The following is a 22,738-nucleotide window of genomic DNA, read 5'->3' as shown; positions in this document are numbered from 1 at the left end:
TTGTTTATCTGATATAAACTAAAGCATTATTGTGTTTTCTAATTATTGGTATGTTCAAGGTTTAAGAAAAGTCTTCATCAATAAAGAAATCCTTATCTTATCAAGTTAAAACTTAACTATTTTAGAGTCAAAATATATTTTTGTATCTTTTTCTTTTTTAATATCGGGAATACATTTTACGTATAAGTTTGTAATCCTTGATATTCAGACAAACAAAATAATTTTTTTATATTTTTAAAATGTAGGTCAAGTTCTCATATTTTTAATAAACTGGTTACTAAATCTAAAAAATACATGAAAAAAATAAAACCACTATTGTTGTGATTTTTTAATATACTAAAATATCTAAATATAATTTATTTTTGAAAGACTTGATCATGTGTAACTTAAAATAAAATTTTATTTTTAAAATTTTTTTTTTGTGGAAGGACCATGATTTATTTAATACTAGTAGGGTGTCTTCCTAGTGAAAGTGACAATTCCAACTATTAAATATAAAAAAGTTAAAAAGACAAGGAACTCAAAATTAATCGTAAAATGATCTTTGAAAAATTTAAAAATTTATTAAAATTAGACTAATAACATGTTTGGTAAAATATTACAAAAGGCAAAAATACTTGAAAATTTCTCTGGGATGTATATGCCAAGCAAACCTTAAAACCCAAAAATTGCTTTCTTCTTTCACAAATTAGTGTCAAGCCGAACATGGTTTTAAGCTCCTTGTAGGCTCAACCCAAACCCCATGGACAGGGTTCTTTACAAGCTTGGTCCAAATAGGCTAGAAGAGCAAATGGCCCAACCTTCCGTTTTCTTTTAAAGAACAAAAACCCAAATCCATAAACAAAGAAACAAGAAAGCCCTTCATTCTTTAAAGATCAACCTAATATTTGTATGCAGCACCTCTGTTATATTATTTCTTTACCAAACGAAAGCATTAAGCTATTATATGCAAATAACTACCTGTGCTGGTATACGCCTTTTGCAGCAACTTCAACAAAACAAAAAAAAAGGATATACCTCACTACACCGGTTTTGGGAGAGTTCTACGCTGCTGCTGCTGCTGCTGGAGCTGCTGGCGTGATTGAGGAGAGCAACCTCTGCTGGCAGTGGAGTTGCTGAGAGAGATCTGATGGTCACGGCCTGAGGAGCACAAACTCTGCTAGCGAGACTGATGAGAGGTAGCTAGTCGGGAAGTTTAATTTAAAATATAACTATTTTATTAAGATATATAATTTCATTAACAGTAATAATATTAAAATACATAATATTTCTTTATAATATTTTTAAATCTAATAAAACTTGTTACTGCATAGAAAACTAAAGACAATAAAAAATATTTTTTAATTTTATCTTTTTATTATTTTAGAGTTTAGAGAATTTAATTGTATTTTAAAGATATGTTATTATATTTGAGATAAATAAACAACTTAAAAACAGTACTTTTATGTCTTTTATGTCTATAAGCCAACTCCTTATTTTTTCATCTTGAACTATTTCTCAAACAGTCAGCTGTTGGACTGTCACTGATGCAGAAGAGGTGCTGCTGTATGGAGAGGATGGTGCTGAGGAGAGACTGATGCTGCTGGAATGAATGTCACAGTGCTAGTGCAGAGCTGGAACAGGAAAAGATGGAGCTGCGCTGGAAACTGTGCTGTTGTTCGCTGTGGAGAGGCTACGCTGGTGCAGCGGAGGTGCTGCTTGCTAAGAAAGCTGGACCGCGATGCTGCTGGAGCTGAAGCTTCTGCTGGAACTGAAGCTGTGATGTTGTTGGTTGTCGTGGCGCTTGCTGCGGTCTGCTACCAGTTGAAGGCTGAAACTAAAGCTCTGTTGCTGCTATGATATTTCCCTCAGTTCCATTCTCAAAAAGAAACCGGCTATTGTTGTTTTTGTGGAATCTTTGTCTAAATGGATGCTGCATCTAGACGTTGGCTTGCCGTAAATGATCTTTAAACTGTAATGAAAATGGCAAACATTTCCTATTCCCGACAATAACCAAAACCAATCTCTCTTGACGAGCTTGATAACTTGAGAGCAAGACCAATGACTTTATAAAAAAAAAAAAAAATCATCATTGCTTTGGAACTAAACGAAAAGGATGGAGGGTAAGGAAGGCTTATGCTCCACAAGGTCCTTTACAGGGCTTAGTTATTTTGGCTTGTATTTTCAAAAGGTTAAGTCTAGGTGGAGGGTCAAACTAAAAAAGATGAAAGTGTTTGCTGGTTGAAAGGAGAAAAAAAAAGGAATGAGATGAAATGAGGGTGAAAAGAAAGTGGAAACAGTGGTGTGCTTTGCCGTTTCTAAGTTGGTTTCAGACTGGGAAAATTAAGGAGAAGGTTATTGTAGTCATGGCTTGGAGATGGTGTTTATGGCAATGCTCTTTCCCCCGCTGCTTGGGTGGGTTTTGAATTATTTTTATGGGAGAAATGGAGAAGTTCTAGGGCTAATTGCTTGATAGGTTCTCGACTCTTGATGTTGTGGAATAGTTCCCAGCTATTCATTAAAGCTGCGGACAAAAACTAGTCATGTTCTGCAACTGACAAGACACAGGTCAGTTTTTGCAGGTAGAGCAGTGCTGGGTAGTGTTCTTGAGGGAGAATTTACGAGTATTTTTAATGAAATAATAGCTGAAATTTTGGTCTAGAGAGAATTATAAACACCAGGTATAAGTTGGTATAAATTTTGAATGGTGTGGTGAAGGGATATAGAAATTAGGGCTCAGTGGTGTGCACTTGTCATCATTTTTATGTTGTTTTAGGAGAAGAAGACACTAAACAGTAAAATTATGGTCTTTCTTAATTTAGATCTTGAACTTTTGGTGGTGAAGAGATGAGGTAGACATTAGGGATGAATGGTAGACACTTTGCATCATTTTACTTTTGTTTTAGGAGAAGAAGACACTAAATAATGAAATTATGGTTTTGGTTCTTGAACCTTTGATACTTTGCAATGTTATTTTTAATTTGTTTTAATTTTTTAGATTTCTTGTAATTTCATCCTTAATTTTCTTTAATTACCTCTCAAATTTAAGCCATTTTTACAAAGTGTTTTTTTATATTAAATTCTTTTAATGTGTTCCTCGATTGAATTTCATATTTCAAATTTCTTTTAATTAAGCTTTATCAATTTAGCATTTCAAAGTTTCAATTGTTTTCATAAACTGTTTGAAAATGCGATTGGACCTACATTTTTAAAAAAATTAATTTTTTTTATTTTAAAATTTCAATTATTTTCATAGACTGTTTGAAAATACGATTGGACCTACATTTTTAAAAATTTTAATTTTTTTGCTAAAATTTAATATGATTTGTACGTTTTAAATCATTTTGATATGCTGATGTTAAAAATAATTTTTAAAAAATAAAAAAAAATCATTGACATGCATTTCGACATGAAAAGTTACTTGAAAAGCAACCGCTACCACACTGTCAAACACACTATTAATCTTCTAATCTTTCTGAATTGATTAGAATTAGGCCTCCAAACCTTATTTTTCTTCAATTAAATTCATAAAACTCATTAAAAGTTTAATTAAATTCTTGAACTTAATTAATTTTTCTATTTTTTTTCCAATTGACTTTTCAATTTTTTTTTTTCAAACTTAATTTTTCTTCAATTAAGTTCTTAAATAAGTCAATTAAACTTGTTAGAAGTTTAATTAAATCCTTAGACTTAAAACATTCTTCTAATTTTAATAAAGTTTGGATTTCAGCCACAATTTTTTTTGTTTCTTTATCATATCTTATTAAAACATCTCAATCTAGCTATTCTTTTGATATTTTAATTTTTTATAGCTTGAAGGCTTTTTTTTTTTGTATTTTGATTTTTTTTAAAGCAACATCAATGACAACTCAATAAAAATAATAAATCATTTTAAAAATTATGCATTAAAAAGAAATTTGAATGCTTTTGAGACGATGCTTAAAATGTTTAAAACAATACAAATATATTAAAAAAATAAGTTTTTTATTTTTTGTATATTGAAAATATTTAGAAAAAAAAGGGTAATATATTAGGTTATCACATCTTCTATTGTTTAATCATTTTTTTTTTTTTACATTGCATCTATTCCCTTATAAATTGATTAACACTTTACATTTTCACTCATGAGAACAAAAATAAAAAAAGTCAACAAAAAGAGTATATTATTTACAAAATTGATATTATATTCTAATTAATAACTAAAGACGCAGAGTAATATTAAAATCATAACTTCATCATTAAATTGATAATTATCAATTTACCATCTACTTAAATATTACAAATTTATCAAAAATAATAAAAAGAAGAACTGAAACTTTCATATAGGTATTTCAGTAAACCCTACTCGTATGCAATACAAAATCAGCAACAATTTCATTAAAATCCATGATGTTCATCAACATAAATGCCATAAAACCTTGCATTCCTCGAGGCCTATAACAGGAAAACGTCCAGAAATTTATTTTCCAAAAGATCTTGCAGCTTCCATGGATTTGCACACGACAACAAGCAGTTGGTCTTCATCCAACAACCTGCTAATGATGAAGAAAATATAACACATAAGAAAGTGCTCAAAGCTCTTCATCTCAACAACAAGATAAAATAGATGACTGCATTCTGCATACCAACTTCGGCATATCTTGAATGTCTGGGCAACCAGCCTATACTTTCCCTTTGTTATATGAATAATTAATCGATCAGGATGTTTTTCTTTGGTTCAGCTTTTGTTAATTCTAAGCTATCTGTTGCCACAAAAAGAACTCAGCCCACCGAAGGAGACTGCTCAAGAATCAGGAGTGTGAAGGGCCACCGCCTTCCACTTTGATGTGTGGAGCAGCTACTCCTTGGCTTCAAAATGTGTGCGAATCACATTTATATCGCTGCTTGTTCCTTTGTTTCATGAAAAGCATAAGACCAGCACATTGATCCGTGATACGCTCCAGTAAAAATATTCAAACGCAGAAAAAGGAAGAAGGTATTTCTAACGTCTCATTTTTTTTTATATATATGAAAATAAATTGTAACCAAGAATTTAAAATCAGTTATGTATTCAATGTTATTTTTATCTAATATTGAGATGGAAACAAGTCTAAGTTAATTGGGGCAACATACAAAACTAGCAGGGATAATCTTTAAAAAAAAATAAAAAATAAATAAATTTCCAACTGATATATATTAAGAAAATGGTAAAAAAAAGAACTGAAATTTAAAAAATAGCATATGAACTCAAGTGAACGAATCAATTGAAACACAAATCAAGCATATCATCAGATTTAATAATTCTTTTTATATCTGAGATCATTTCTCATTTAATAAAGATCATGCAAGTTTTTTATATTAAATATTTCTTTAAAAAAATTACATGCATGGAAGCCAGATGACATAAGCATATTATTAATAGCAAAAGATCAAATCACTTTTTTTTTAGATTTAAGTTAAATAAAAAATAGATTATTAATAATAAAATATGAAATTATATTTTTTTAAATAGAAGAACAAAAACTACATTAAACAAAAAAAAATCAAATGTTATGGCTTGACTCCTTGAATATGCCATCTTAATCATGTACTACCTTAAGTTTAATAATTATTTTTTAAAATAAATTTATAGTTAATCTAACTATATATATAAAAAAAAGGTTGAAAAACAATCTATGGCCTAGCACCCTAGGCTTAGGCTTGTGAAAGAAAGAGCTCATGTGTGTGGGCTTACACCTAATCCTACAGATTTATAATTATTTTTTTTAATTTAAAAAAATAAATGATATATTTTTTATTTTTATTTAAAATAAAAATAAAAATGGAAGCCACGTTTGCCCACGGTGTCCAACAAGTCATTTGCACCCTAAGAATTCAATATACTAATATATTAACCTAATAAATAAAAAAACTGTCCAAATCATAAAATTAATCTAAATATTTTTTTTCATTCTCAACCTAGATATAATTTTTTAAGCAATATCAAGACTCAAAACAACCATTACAAGATTTTTAACATTTAATAAATATTTTAATATTAATTTTAATTATTTTGGTGTTCAAAATAACTGGAAATAGTATATATCAGATTTTGATTAGAGTTTCTCTCTCTTCTCATAAAATAAAAATTAAAAAAATATAAATTAATATAAATTGGTATTTTTGACGACTACATAGTGTCAAAAGAACAATCAAATTAAAAAGAAAATAGCACCTTGATATTTTCGTTCTTGTCTACAAGAGTGGGTCATTTCGGAGTTAGATCAGTTCATGTGTATTGGGGCATCAAATCCGGAGTCCATTATTCCTGCTAATTGTCTAAAATACCGTCGGTTACTGCAAATTGCTTTGGCAAGCAAACAAAACCGTCGACTGAGACTCCATTATACGGCACCAAGTTTATTACTATTTTTTTTTGTTTTTTCTTTCTTGTATTTCTGTAATTAAATTCTATGAGTTAAATAGATACGTGGGACACGGAATTAATACCCGTCCCTTTTGCTTGATGTCAATGTTCATACTAATTAATTATTTACCCACTCCACGTCGTCGAGTAGTTTTCAAAATTTATTTTTATTTAGTTTTTTTAACAACTACAGTAGATATTTCTAGAATGGTTATGGTTTAAATCTTTTCAAAATAAATATATTTTATTAATTAATTAAATAATTATTTTCTTATTCATGCTTTATATTTTTACCATAACCTTTTTTTAATAATAGCATGTTTATTGAATTAAAAGTAAAGGCATGTAAAATTATTTAAAAAAAACTTTAATAATTTAAAATATATGTCAATCAACCAACAAGAATTATGTTAAGGTGTAGTATTGTATCAAGTCATTAAAGTAATGCCTTATTTGTCCTATTTAGTGGAGAGATAAGGTATTAAATACTCTTAAAAATAGTTATTTGATAGCATTTTTTTAGTAGCATTTTTAGTATAAAAGGTTGAACATAATAAATAGTAACTAAATAACAAGTCGTCTAATATTTGTTTTTGGTCAAAATGATGTCTTTTTATATTGAAACAAATTATTTTGGTTAAAACACCATATTTTATTTAAATGAAACAATATTGTTCTGACATCCTTGAGATTTTAATTAGGGATTTAACTAAAATTCAATTTGGTGTATTATCTTTTGATTTCTTTTAATTGAATCCCTAATTGATTTCAAACATTTAATTTCATGTGGTTTTACCTTTATCAAACTCACATATCAACCTTGGAGTTTAGAGCATTTTTGTTTTGGTCTAGTCTGAGATTTATATAAATTAATCCTTAATTGACCATTTAAGTATCAATTTGCATCAATTTTACCTCTATTTTCAATCAAATTGGGTCCTTAAAGTCTAGTGTCTTTTTAAAAAAAGTCATTAATTGTGAATTTTTTTAATTTAACCCTTAATTAATTCTAAATTTTGATTTTATTGTAATTTTATACTTGATTTCAATCAATTGCCTTCATAAAAATTAAGTTTGGTCCTTTAAAATTTTAATTTTTTTTTATTAAGCCTAAATTGGACTCCTAAACTTCATTTTTCACCAATTACATTCCTAATAAAATTCATTTGAACTATTACAAGTGCAATTAAGTCCATGTATCTAATTAAATCTTTTCATTTGATCCAAATTAATTTGTAAATATAATTAAACTTTTAATTTTTAAAATTGACATAATTTGTATACCAAGAAAAGGTATTGTTTGTGGAAATAGCTAAAATTTGTTTATCAAGAAAAATTTCATTAATAATCATGACTTGAGGCTTAATCTGCTCTAACAATTCCAATCATGAAAGGTGATCCGCCACCATATTCTTAGTCCTTTTTTGGTCTTTTATTTCCACATCAAATTTTCACAGTAAAAGGACCCAACGAATAAGTTTGGGCTTGGCATCTTTCTTGAAAACTAGATGCCTAACTATAGCATGATCAGTTTACATAATTACCTTGTTCCCAATCAAATAAGGTCGAAACATATCAAAGGCTTCCACTATAACAAACAGCTCTTTTTTAGTTGTGACATAATTAAGTTGGGCGTCATTGAGAGTTTGACTAGCATAATATATAATGTGAAACATGTTATCCTTTTACTACCCGAATACTACCCTGATTGTATAATCACTTGCATCATACACAAATCAAATGGTAACTCCCAATCTGGTGCAATAACTATAGGGGCTGCCACTAACCTTTTTTTTAATAATAGAAAAGCTTTCTCACATTCTTCATCAAATTGAAACTAAGTTTCCTTAATCAATGAATTGATAAGAGGTTTGGAGATTTTGGAGAAGTCTTTGATAAACCATTTATAAAATTCAGAATGTCCAAGGAAGCTTTTAATACCCTTTACTGTCCTTGGTGGTGAAAGCTCATCTATTGTATCAATCTTAGCTCTATCTACCTCTATTCCCTTTGATGAAATCTGATTCCTTAACTCTAAACCTTCATTTACCATAAAGCCATACCTTTTCTAATTCAATATCAAGTTAGTCTCTTCATAATGTTTCGAAACCAAAGCTAACTTTGTAAAGTAATTGTAAAAAAAAAATCTAAATATGAAAAAATCATTCATGAAGACCTCAATAATCTACTCAACTATATCTAAAAAGATAGCCATCATGTATTCTTAAAAGGTAGTTAGTTCATTATATAACCCAAAAGGCATCTTTTTGAAAGCAAAAGTATCATAAAGGTAGGTGAAAGTTGATACGATCCGGATAATAAAAAAACTAATCAGATTTGGATTCTGAAGCAAAATGCAAAAGTATCCAGTTTTACAACAATAGTCATAATTCTGAATCTGGTTGTTGGATCGGGCTGAAATTTTATATATTGTCACTTGACATGTTTTTTTACCTTGGATTAAAATTTCAAGTTAATCAAAGTTCAGAAAGACATTATAAAATTGTTCAATAAAGGTTGTATAAATTTTGTTATTTATTTCATTTTAACTTATGAACCTTCTATTTGGCTAACATTTTTTTTCCTATAAAGATATAGCAACTAGTTTTAAAAATTTCTTAGTTTTTTTAACAATATTTAATGGGTAATAACATAGTTTTCATATGTGGTATAAGCTTCATATTAATATGAAACCCTTATGGTGTATAAAAACAATTATTATATCCTTATTATTGTAGGAATCTATCATTAAATAAGTTTTAAGATAACAAAAAATATGTCACAAATAAAAAAACTAAAGAGGAGGCAACTTTAGATTTGATTCTCCTAGTTTATATTGAACTTTTAAAAGGCAGCAAATCTGATAATATCATATTTAAGATATTAAATTCAAAATTATTATTATTATTATTATTAGTTTAGGATTTATTTATATTAGTTGGCTTTAATTATAAGTGAGCATTATATAAGTTCATATAAAGGGTTCATTTGGGTTTATTTCAGTCTAGAGTCAATATAAATAAATACATAACTAGATATATAAGTTAGACATTTTAAATTAATAAAACTTCTTGTTTGATGCACTTTTTGAGTATGTTGGTAGGATACTCTCCCTTCATTGGTTCTCTAAAGAACTAAAAAATAACTTATCGAAGAATAACTAACCTCATGGCATCATCTTTATACTTCTTGTTTGGAAATCAATATTTGTTAAGTAGGGGTTTCTATTTTTAATAATATTAATGCCTAGGTACAAGTTATCTTTGGGTCATACTTTTATCAAACTTGATTTCTTTGACTTTTTATAAATTGGTGTCTTTGTGTGTGAGTTGTATGATCACGTGATTACGAGGTTCACATCTACGATATCTGAAAAGATAGCCATCATGCACCTTTAAAAGGTGGTCGATTAATTACATCGCCCAAAAGACATCCTTCTAAGAGCAAAAGTATTGTAAGGGTAAGTGAAAGTGATCTTCTCTTGGTCCTCTAATGCAATGGATATTTGATTGTATCTTGAATATCCATATAAAAAATAGTAATATTTATACCTAGCCAACCTATTTAACACCTAATCAATAAATAGTAAAGGAATATGATTTTTACAAGTGGTTTTGTTGAGCTTTCGGTAGTTCATGTAAATCCTCCATCTAGTCATAGTTTGAATAGATATTAGTTTATTATTTGCATCCCTCATCATTATCATTCATCCTTTTTTCAGCATAACTTGGACTTAACTAACCTATAAGTTGTCAAAAAATGAATGAATAACACCAACATCTAACCATTTTAGTACTTCTTTTCAAACTACCTCTTTCATTGTCATGTTAAGCCTCCTCTAATGCTTTACTGTCAGCTTAATTCATCTTCTAATTGAATTTTATGCATACAAATAGAAGGACTAATACTCTTAATGTTAGCCAATACACACTAGAGTTGTTTTATGTTTTATTTGCTCCCTTGATAATTTTTCTTCTTCTGCATTAGAGAGATTTGAAGAGATTATGACATGAAAAGTGGAGGTTTTTGCAAGGTATGCATATCGAAGGTGCTCGGGCAGAGGTAAAGTTCAAGAACTGGTGCTTGTTTAATAGTTGATTTTAATTTTGAAGGTGCTTGTCCTAAATCTTTAAAGTACCCGCTACGGTTAGGTTCAAAAAAGTCCATCTAACATGTATATTCAGATAGCTTAGCATCTTCTATCATTATATCATTTACTAAACATGCTTTCAACAGTTCACTTGGATGTTTGAATCTGTCACAAATTAGAAAGTCTATAATTTAAATGCTAAAGCAACTCTCCCTCATATTTGGATGTTTCATTGCTTTTAATATGTTAAAAAATATCTCCTCTTCATTCACCCTTAATCGCAGCTTCCTTTTTCATACATCAATCAATGCTTTTATATTGGCCAAGAATGGGTGGCTAAGCAAGATATAAATCCTATTATCCTCTTTCACATCTAGTATGATGAAGTCAGCTGGAAAGATGAACATGCCCACTTTTTCTAGAATATCATCAATTGTTCCTTTTGGAAGCTATAGTGATCGATTAGTAAATTACAATGTCATTGTAGTTAGCCTTGCTTTACCTAAACCATGCTTTTTGAAAATAGATAAAGGTATAAAATTAATGCTTGCACCTAAATCATATTGAGCTTTTGTAAATATAACATCTTTAATGGAACATGGAATAGTAAAAGTCTTTGGATCCTCAAGTTAGGAGGCAATTTCTTTTTCAAAACCGCACTACATTCTTCAATGAGAGCAACGGTCTCATATTTCTCTAACTTTTATTTTTATTTTTTTGATAAAATGTACTTTAAAAACTTCATATAGCTTGGCATTTGTTCTAGAGCTTCTATTAAAGGAATGTTACTTTGTAATTTTTTAAACACATCAAAAAATTTAAAAATTTACTTATCTAGCTTATTCTTTTTTAATCGCTGGGGAAAAGGAAATCTCGATATCATCTCTTATGGTGGCTTTGGTAGAGTTTTGGATTTTTCCATGCTTTAAAGAGATTTAGCCAACTGCTCCTCTTCTTTCTCTTTATGGGAGTTTTTGTTTCTATTAGTCAGTTCAACTTTTTTCCACTTCTTAAAGTTATGGCCTTGCATTGCTTTTTTGGGTAGATTTCAGTTATGTTTAGTAGTTTTCCTTGTTGTCTACCCATGAGCATGTTAGCAAGCTGACCAACTTAAATCTCCTTCAAGTTTTGAATTGAAGCTACTTGGTTTTGGAGGCTGGTGTAGGTTTCAATCATAAATTGGCTAATGATGTTGGCTAATTGCATCATAGCTTTTTCAAATGTTGGTTTCTCTTTTAACTGCTCAATGGAATATATGGATACTTTAAGACATTCTAATTACCTTATAAAAATTTAGGATGATTTCTCTAATTGAAATTACATGTTATGTTGTAAGGGTTGTTATGCCAATTGTAGTTTGACACAAAATAACCATGTGTTTGCTTAACTTGGCATTCTTCACTTGGATGGTTTCCCTGGCAAAAATTATAATTTGTCACATTGATGGCATTTGCTCTGAGTTAATTGGCTTTCAGTTAAGTGAACGAATAAATTTGAGTTGCCAATGTCATGATGACATTAATTTCATGCACCCTAACAATCTTCTTCAGCAAACTCCTTTCATTCAGCCACTAATAATTGTTTATGGTCATTTTCTCCAATAAATTATATGCATTATTTTGTGACTTACTTATAAAAGCACCACCTGAAGATGTATAAATTAATGTTCTTGTGGAAACATTCAATTCATTGTAGAAAATATGAACCTGCATCCACTTAGGCAATCCATGGTAAGGGGATCGTCTAAGTAAATCCTCAAATATCTTCTAAGCCGCATATAATAGTTAACCCTCAAATTAGGTGAAATTTAAGATTTCAATGTGCATCTTTGTTGTCTTAGTTGACAAGAAAATTTTGGCAAGGCATTTCTGAGCTAAATCTTCCCAACTTCTGATTAAGTCTGTAGGCATGAAGTTTAACCAATTCTTTGCTCCATATCAAAGCGAAAAAGGAAATAACTTGAGGCGAATGGCATCATTAGTAGCACCATTATGCTTGAAAATGTCGCGACTTTTGAAGAAACTCATGATATGGGCATTAGGGTCATCACTCAGCAACCCATAAAATTGAATCGAAGTCTAAATCATCAATAGTATGGCCAATTTGATCTCAAAATTATTCACCAAATCCTTAGTTTCCTAATAGCTAAACATATTCACGTTACTTGTGGGAGTGCAAAATCTCTCAATGCCCGTGTGTCTTGCTCAGGATTTTCATTGTCTGCTATAGTATTTAAATTTTTCTAAATCTCTTATGTTTTCTTCCTTAATTCCTTTGTAATTTTCTCAATCTTAGGATTTTAAGGCAACAACTTTTGATTTCTTTTGCTTCTCATACACTAGACAAGCACCTAAAAATTAAAGGAAAAAATTAATCAAAGTAGACAAAATTTAACTCATATTGATATTATTAATAATTTTATCTAAAATCCCTGAAAAATATGCCAAAAAAATTATTACTTAAAATCACAAGTGGACGAATTGTGATAAGTAATAAAGTGATGAGTATAGTATCGTCCTAAGAGGATTTGCATAAATTACTAATAACTACTAAAATATCTTAAATTGTAATTTATTTGAAAAATTGAATGAGATAGTTTACTAAACAAAAAATAATAAATAAGAGCAAATAATCAATTAATTAAGTAGTATTGAATTCAATTTTAATGGATCCTAAGACTTTTAACTCATCGTAATTATTCCTATGTCAATTTTCTCAATTGAATTTATTTATTTATATTATTGATAATCAGGTTTTACTAATTTAATCAACAAACTCTCTTGAGCATCAATGAAATATTTTAACAAACAAACTTCATACATCTTTATAAAAATTTTGAACTTATCAAAATTTATCAAGTACCATAAAACCTTTAAAGATTACACAAATTCCAAAGATATCTCTATCATATAGATGCCTTAGGGTATTTTAGACAATAGCTAAAACAATTATCACTTTTTAGTCTCAAATTGAATCTCGAATCATGCAAACATTGGTCAAATATGCACAAGCATTAAGCATGCAGTAAAATACTCAACAATTAGCAAATTAATTCAATCAAAGAAATTGTTCACATATTCATAGCTAAGTTACACAAAAGTCCTAGAATAAGAGATTACTCTATAGATAAAAAGAGAGATAAACTTGATACGATGAACATCACTCAAGATAAAAAGAGACAGAGACTTGATATGATAAACATCACTTAAGAGTGGAGATTGATAGTAGAGTAGCTAGATGTCTTTTAATATGCTATTAATTATACTTCTTTATCTAGTTATGTTCTCCTCTTTTCTTGGTGCCACCTCCTCTCCTTTATAGTGTATTTAGGGTATCAAAAAGTTCATCAAAACTAGTGACTTAACATATTTATATGTTATAGCTTTTTCCTTTTATAGAAAAAAAGTTAGTTTTCTGCTCTGTTTCAGATTCTTGCCTATCGTGATGTTATGGTTCAGATTTGGGGTGAAAAACATGCAAATTAAGACTTTTAAATTTCTAAATAAGTTGTAGAAAATTAAATTTTATTTTCAACAAAACTAATCCTGTAATTTTTTAACCTTTGAAAGTCAAGATATAAGCTAGAACCCAAAGTAGTGTTTGGATCACAAGAAGTTCGAATCTAATTCAATCTCTATCTTTTAACTCATTTTTTAGACTTTAAAATAGCAAAACTTAGTTACATGCTCTCCATATGAATTATAGGTTTATGTCTCACATATTCAGAATGGTGAACAACACCTGAAACAGAGTTGTACAGCTCCTGTTACAACCCAAAAATCAACTATTGCTCAGCTTTAATTCCAGATTCGACCAAATCTAGTAATTTAGTATTTGAAAACATGTAGATTTCCTATAAGATCAATAGTTCAAAAAAACATATAAAATCCTAGTAAATTGTACAACACATACAAAATACTTCAAAATAAAACAAGAATAATTGAAAATATATATGCAATAAATTTCCTTATCAATTCCATTGCTTATTTTTCCAGTAAAACGGTTACTACTTGGTCCATAAAAGATTCTTTTTTACCAATAGCTATGTAAACACATATTATATTTTACTTGGCATCCTTTTTATCTTATTGTTTTTTTAATTTGATCATTCAATTTTTTTTAAAATAAAAAAGCTTTGTGATTTTTTAAAATCTCTTTCTATTGAGCTAACTCAATCCAATAATTTGGGCAATATGTTTTGCAAGTTAGCACGAGTTGTCTCATTTCTTATTATTAAACTTATTTATCTATCATGTTACTTTAAGTTGGTATTAATTTTATTTTTTAGTTTTTAAATCCAGATATATATTTTCAGAGGTTTTTTCTAATTATTATGATCTTTTTTATTTTATACATTCATTATTTTTGTTATTTTTTTTATCATCTAATTGAAATAAAAACAACTCATTAAACTTGACTAGAGATATAACTTGAGTCATTTGCTTTATTTATTTATTTAAAACGTGTTTAACCATTGTTTTTTAAAATAAAAATATTCATTATTACATAGCACAAACTCATATTTAATTAAATTTTATCATGCCAAATTTAACACCGACTTACACAAATATCTCACCGAGTACTTTAAAAAAAACTGTAATAAATGAAAAACTAAAAAAAAAGATGATTTTATTTATTTTCAACTCTTATTTTTATAACTCAGCTTTATTCAAAATAAGAAGTCATTTCTACGTATTGGATAAAAATGCTAAAAATATGTTTAATATTTTTTTTATAAAAATAAAATTTGATTGGACTTGTATTAGTTAGTTAAAATTAATGAATAATTTTATTAATATTAAATATATTAAAATACTAAAGACTCTTCCAAATACTTTTATTATTAAAGTGAATATAAATATAAAAAATATATATATTTATATTATTAATTTTACTCATCAAAATAACATCTTTCTCTTCAAGAATGCCCTTACATGATCAATTTTACACTCCAACAAAGATGAAATCATAACGAACACAGTGTTCTAGGCTAGCATTTTTTTCGTACAAAGCTCATGATCTCCATGTACGGCTATCTTTATTGGAAGCATAATGGACGAGCGATAGCATTAAATTTCAATGGCCCTCCTCCGACCCCACCCTTCATCATTTCCCTGAACTCCTATTTCTGTGCCCTCATGATATCCTTTCCGGTTTTCCACAGCTACAATAAATATACCAACCAACACATTCTTACATGAATGCTGACATTAAGGTTGCTTGTAAATGCAATAGTTATTTGTGGTTTAAAATTTTTTATTTATAAATATATTTAAATAATATTTTTTATATTTTAAAATTAGTATATTAAAATATCTAAAAACATGAAAAAAATTAAAAAAAATTGATTTCAACCATGTTTTTTATTATTACTTAAAAAAAATAAAAAAAAGGTAGTGGCATGATCAAAATCAAAATTTCATTTATATTTACAAAGATTATTTCAAAGAAAAAAAGAAATAGCAACGAGCAAGAAAACATAATTTAAAAAATATAAGTAAAGTAACACAATTTAGTAATGTTCTGATGAGAATTGTAAAATGCTAAGTTGCTTATAAGAATAACAAAATGCTCATAGAAATTAAATAAGTTGGAACAAATTAGGATGAGCAAAGATGAGGAAGAAAAATAAAGATGGGAGATACACCGAAACTCTATTATAATATTATTAAAAAGATTTTGACAAAAAATAAATTTAATAACATTAAAAAAATATATCAATAATAATTGTAGTATGTTGCACTTTCTATTTAAAGATTATAGAACAATTTTAATTAGAACAATTTTAATAAGGAGAAAGACAAAAATAAAGAAAATTTTTTGGAGATACATTAAAACTTCAATTATTGTAATTCGTGTTAGCTTATTAATAATTTATTTAAAATACCATGTTTTTCATTAACCACATCTTAAAATGTTGTATTTTTAGTCACACTATGTAATAAAATGTGCTATTTATTTCATTATTAGTTCAAAATACGTTTTAGATGTCCAATTCAAACATACATATTTTCCACTTAAAATTGTTCGGTCCTTTATTGATTGAAATGAAATTAAAAGGGATTATAATAGAAAGAAATAGGAGAAACCTCATGAAAAGACAGGCTCAAATATTATAATTTTAAGTAAAAATAATTTTAAATTTTAAGAAAATGATGTTTTGACCACAAATGTCTCCTAAATATATTTGATATTGTGGTGTATAATAATTTTTAAAAGTAGTTTTTACTTCAAATATTTCAAAATTATTTTTTATATTAGTATATTAAAACCATAAAAATATTAAAAAACATTAATTTTATTATTTTTCAAGTAAAATATATTTTTAAAACACATATAAAAATAAAAGATACTACACTTTTAAACACTAATGAAATAACATAGTCAAATAAATTCAAATCAATTTTATCAAAATGAGTTGTTTTATTTTCTTGAAAAAATCTCCAATTTTAATTTATTCAGAACTTGAAATAATATCATCAGATCAACATAGTCACGGGTCAATCCATTAAATTACTTGAATTCAACCGAGGCAATACAATGTAAAAACTGACTCAAATTACTTGGTTAACTCACGAGTGGAGGCGGGTTTAACCGTGAGTTGAACAAGAGATGACATTCTTAGCGTATGGCCATAACTCTTATTAGGACCACCATCTTCGTGCGGGCACAACTTGGCAGTTGGCATTCCATGGTCGGTCCATAAGAACTTGTGCCGTCGTGTAGAGGGAACAGAAGATGAATTAGGCAGCTCAGCATATATATATATATATATATATAAATGATGGCTTTGACTTCCTGACCTCAGTTGTCAAAGTTTTTAGGTATGTTCTTGGAGAACGAAAGGGCTGGTTTGGTGGCTTTTTGTCATTTACATAGAGCACCGAAGTGTGAATAATGGGAAGTCAAATTTTTTATCGGCACATATCACTCCACAAGGCATATGCCTTCAGGCCTCGTTAGTTTAACCAAAACTGAGACACCAGATCCATTTATTCGCAGTTTTGAGATGTGGATTAATTTATTTTATTTAAAAATATTTTAAATTAATAATTTTAATATTTTTGAACAATTTTGATGTAATAATATCAAAAATAAATTTTAAAAATAAAAAATAATATTAATTTAATATATTTCAAAAAATAAACGCTATTTATTTCAATACAACCCCCGAGACACAAGTCTGAATTCTCTGTCTGCTATTTACCTGGAATATAGATTTTTATGATCAACATAAGTTATATTATTATTATAATTATTATTTTGACCGGGACACGCTAGACTATAGGCTGCATTTGACTGGCAATATTTATTTATTTAATTTTAGATTCCAAAATTAGGAATTGATTTCTCGGGGGAGTTTTGACACTGATATTCAAATATATATAGGTAGAGGTTGTTTCCTTGATGATTATTGTTTTTAATTTTATTAAATTTTATTATTTAATATTAAATTAATTAAAAACTAATTTTTTCAATATATAATAAAATAAAAAAATAATTTAATTTAATAAATTGATTTTAATAAATTGATTAGGATGAATTTGAATTTTTTATTTAAATGTATCCCATCCATAAGGTCATATCAAGTAACTCTTTTATAATTTAATTTAAAATACAAATTAAAAAATAATTATATTAGATTTTTCAAGTTTAAATTTAATAATATTATTAAAAAAAATTTCTCTTTCTTGAACCTCAAAACCACCCAAGCAATATCATGTCTAATTTTCACCTTTTAAAAATGTTTTTTTAAATTAATTTTTTTATGCTTTCAAATTAAAATATATTAATATTAAAAATAATTATTTTAATATTTTTTAAAATAAAAAATACTTTAAAAAACTAACTATAACTATATTTTCAAATACATTATTATAATCGATGATTAATGGATTGACTATCACCGTAAAAGTTTTTGATGAACCATCCATGCTTTATTCAAATCTTTGTTCTCAAACAACTTTTAAACCTTTTAGTAACCTTATGGTTTTTATTTCTCCTTATGCCAATTTTTGCTGCCCTCCCTTCCCCTCGTATACACATTTGAGGCTTTTTTGTGTTAAATCTTATGATGAGATTCATGAAAGAGAGTATAATGGTGACAATAGTACATTTTATTTATTCTTAGGATATATTTCATAATAGAGTAGAGATTGTGAAGATTTATTCTTAAAATATATTACCTCCTTTACTCATATTTGATACATAATTTTTTTTAAAAAAATAAATTAAATGAGACTAGCATTTAATCTACATTATTTCACTAACTAATTTAATGAACACAATAAATGTCTAACTTAATTAAACTACATTAAAAAAATGGAAGCCATAAAGAGTTCATCTGCTTTTTTTTTTTCATTTTTTCATAATTATTTTAATTTTATATTCAGAGTCATGAGATTGATTGATTAACATGTATTAATTCAATTATTTATTATTTTTAATTAGTGTTTTATGAGTTTTTTATTTAATAATTAAATTTTATAATATTATTTAGTTTATTTTCAACGAGCTTCATTATTTATTTACATTGATAATTTGTTTTATCAGTTTATCAATTATCATTTTATTTATATTTATAATATTTAAATTTATTAAATCCAACCAAAACAATAACACAAATCTCAGATATTTTTTTAAGAAACACTTGAGTAACTTTTTTATTTGTATGTTAAAAAAAGAAAAATCAAACCAGCCTGCGAAGTAACGCTGACCCCTGTCTAGGAACTGCTCTTTAGAAGCTTTCAATGATCTTCAAGTCAAAAATCTTAACAAAAGTTGATTAACTTGCAACGCAATTCTGCCTTGAATTTGAATACAAGAATCAAACGGGACACATTCTTAAAGAAGTTGAGTAACACCAACCCATCTTTTCTCTTCAAAGTTGAGGTAAAGGACTCCTCCTTAACCATGGGCAAGTGGAGACAGCACCTTCTTTTACTCCTCTTCGACCCTTTCAAACTCTCTTGGCAGCATTCACTAGTCTGGACATGTCGCTACCGCACTCTTACGTATTTCTCAATCTTGAACAGTGCCTAATTAAAAAGAATTACCTTTTAGTTTGGCCATACTCCACAGTCAGAGACTCACTTTTTGTAACAGTTCCCAGCACCCAAATCGAGGTTGGAAAAACCCTAAAATATGCGGGTCCCAGTTCCCTGTCTGTGGCGTGAATCTAGGTCGAAGAAAGAAAAGATAGAGCAATAAAGGATTTAGAGGTCAAAGAGGTTTCTCTACTATGCTGTAATCTGTAAAAGCTGGGAACAAAAAAGAAAGAAAGAAAGAAGAGAAACTAGCAAGTGGCAACACAAAACGAGTACAAGACCAGCAAAAGCCAAACCCCTTTCCTTTCTGTTCTAGTACTGCGTGCTATAAAGATATGAAATGTATCTTTCTTTGCCGATTCTGAGATAGAATCTATAACTTTCATGTCTTTGGGGTGTTTTCTGGAGAGAGGATTATCCCCAAACTCCCTTGTTTTTAACCCGTTTGTTCTCCCTTTTCAAGCTCTTATCTTTTTCTCTACCCTTTATAGACCTTTTGTTTCGCTCTTTTTCTTTGGCTTCTTGCGTTATACTGCCAAAATCAACCAGAATGGATGTAAGCTCTCCTGCCATTTCTTGGCTTCTTACTCTCTCTCTCTCTCTCAGAATTGGCTTCTTTCTACTGTTTTCTGCTCCCTTTCTCTCCCTCCTTTTCCATTTCATGATAAAATATATACTAATGCTATAGTAATATTGAAATTTCTTCATATGGGACGTCTTTTTTTTTTTAATTCTTAGCTTCCCGTTGAAGTTCAAGATCTAAACAAATATTTTATCTCCTTAATTTTTTGTGGTGTTCTGTGTGCTGATAGGAGTGGAGGAGAAGTGGACAGATACCAGCATTTGGAGACTGGGACCAAGCAAATGAGCTGCCAATCACACAGTATTTTGAATCTGCAAGACAGGCAGGATTGATCCGATTCAGTACCACTCATAATTCCTCTGGAGAATGTGGTCATCAGGACATGCGCGGTGATCTATATGCTTCTGATATCAACAAACCTTCTTGTAATCCTCCTCCCCCTGTAAAGGTTTGTCCTTGATCTTGGCCATTTTTCAAATGTCCTTTTTTTGAAAAAAAATTAATTATTATTTTTTATATCATTTGATATATGATGGTATGGCCAGATAGATATTAAGAGTATTTTAAGGATAAGTAAAATGAATTTGTTGCCGGGAAAATTAGAGTCGTCGGAGGTTGATGATGAATATAAAGATGCTACATAGCGTAAAGATCAATAATGATGATGAGAGTAATGATGACGGTGTTGAATTTGTAGACAAGAATGAGGGAAAAGCGAGGCACGCATGTTAAGGAGCAGAGAAAGCAGGGAAAAGTCTGTGACGTGACTGAACCGGCAAGGAAACAGCCGCAGCAAACTCAACCCACAGTGTACCATACGAATAAGATATCACAACATTCTCATAAAATGGACACTGTAATTGTTGCCAATGCTCCTGTTAAACCTCCTAAGGCCGTCGATGAAGATCTCTACAAAATCTCACCTGAGCTCCTCCGCTCTTCCAAGCTGGTAAGTTTGCTTGATTTCCTCCTTGAATACACGGGGATATGCAGTAATGCAGTCTGTGCTGGACCTAGATTAGTAAAAATGGGGGAGGAAGCTAGCTATAATGTGGAATTTGGAGGGTAATTAAGAGCATATAGTTTCCTAATTTGATGGGCCAAAAGAGTCTCAGTAAAAAGGAAAAACAATAGTCTAAGCAACAGATGACTTCTGATTAGGCTGTGTCGGAAGCTAGAAGCCTACAACCATCTATCCATGTCTAATCATTTTCTAGCATGTGGTTTGAGAGCTAATCTCCTTCCTGACATCGTTCAAAATCATTGAAAAGAGCAGCATTTTAATAAGTCGTGGTGGTTGGAATAGCGCTATTTTAAAGAAATTTTTAAATAGATCGACACAAATTCCAATAAAAAATTAGAAAGAAAAAAAATATGAAGATCTTAGAGTTCTGAAACTCAACTCATAAATCTTTGTATTTAATTAGAAATAATTTTCCTAGATAAATTTAAAAATAACAAAAAAAAAATGATTAAGGCAATTAGAGAAGCCCCCCGGAGGGATGGCTTGCTTGCCTTTATCATTGGTGATTCTTCTATATATATATAGAGAGAGAGACCCGATATCAACCTAAGCTATGAAAATTTCGTCAAAATCTTATACACTTGTGTGTCTTATTTTGCCTCTCTTTTTCCAAACAATGCTAGTTTAAAAAAAAAAATAGTGGTTCGGACAAAACTTCTTTTCAATCCCTAGATTTCCGATTGATGTTGAGATGTTGAATTTTAATGGAAATTTGCCAGGAAAAAAGGCCATTTATTGCCAAAAGGTCCCCATCATTTTGAAAAACGAGTGTCCCAAATGTCATCATGGTAATAGTAAGAGCGTCGTGTTGAATAAATTTTCTAGACCCCGTGTGAGGTAGTGGTGGCTGCAAGAAAGTTTGGGCTTGCTGGAGCCCCGACAAGCTCAAACCCTCCAACATTTTCATGGCTGAACCAGAACAGCTCATTGCTTTCGTTTTTTTACATTTTATAGCAAGGAAACATCAACTTAATTATTGGGAGATTCTGAAAGTTATCTAATTGTATTTTTCGTGCTCTCTTGCTTGCATGCATGCAGAAGAAAAGACCAGGCTTGTTTTCATGCCTTGTACCCGCTTGTGTTTCATAGATTTGGACCACAAGGAGTTCCTGTCACGAGAGGGCTTATATATATATATATATGGAGGTGAAGAACAAGACTCCATGGGCTTTTTGTTCCAATTGGAATGCCTAACTTGTAGTAGTTGTAGTTATAAAAATGTAACCTATGCTATGCTATGCTATGAACGATTTCGAATTTATGATGATGTATTTGCTACAGTGTATGTTACAAATTATCTTAATTTTTTGTTCTGATTTAAATTAATTTAACCAAATATGGCTTCTCAGACGATGAAATGATTGGTTTTAGATTTTTTTGAATTTTTTTAATGGTATATTGAATGTATTTTTTGTTTAAAAATATAGTAAAATAATTTTATATGATGTTTTTTTCAAATTAAATATATTTTTAAAACATATTTCTACATAATCACAAACACGAAAATAAACACATTTTAAAGAGAAAAAAAAGAAGTTTTGCTAGACCGATTCAAAGTTTTGAAGCAATGCTATGGAATCTTTTATTAATGGTACAAACTATCAAATAAAACCCAACTACTAGAAACTGC

At 29.0% G+C, this 22,738-nt stretch overlaps 1 protein-coding gene across 1 annotated transcript; it reads left to right on the top strand.

Annotated features, from left to right (window-relative positions):
* Positions 1 to 19,522: 19,522 nt before the first annotated feature.
* On the top strand, positions 19,523 to 22,456 carry LOC105107278 (uncharacterized). Its single transcript, XM_011001154.1, has 4 exons — positions 19,523 to 20,057; positions 20,314 to 20,532; positions 20,782 to 21,033; positions 22,147 to 22,456. Exons 1-4 carry the CDS (start codon positions 20,052 to 20,054, stop codon positions 22,195 to 22,197), a joined length of 528 nt encoding a protein of 175 aa, XP_010999456.1. The 5' UTR covers positions 19,523 to 20,051; the 3' UTR covers positions 22,198 to 22,456.
* The last annotated feature ends 282 nt before the right edge of the window (positions 22,457 to 22,738 follow it).

This window comes from Populus euphratica, unplaced genomic scaffold (assembly GCF_000495115.2).
Source record: "Populus euphratica unplaced genomic scaffold, PopEup_1.0 scaffold154.1, whole genome shotgun sequence".
In the NCBI taxonomy this organism is placed as follows: domain Eukaryota; kingdom Viridiplantae; phylum Streptophyta; class Magnoliopsida; order Malpighiales; family Salicaceae; genus Populus; species Populus euphratica.
Note: the sequence above shows the minus strand (reverse complement) of the source record. Positions and strands in the feature narration are given on the sequence as shown.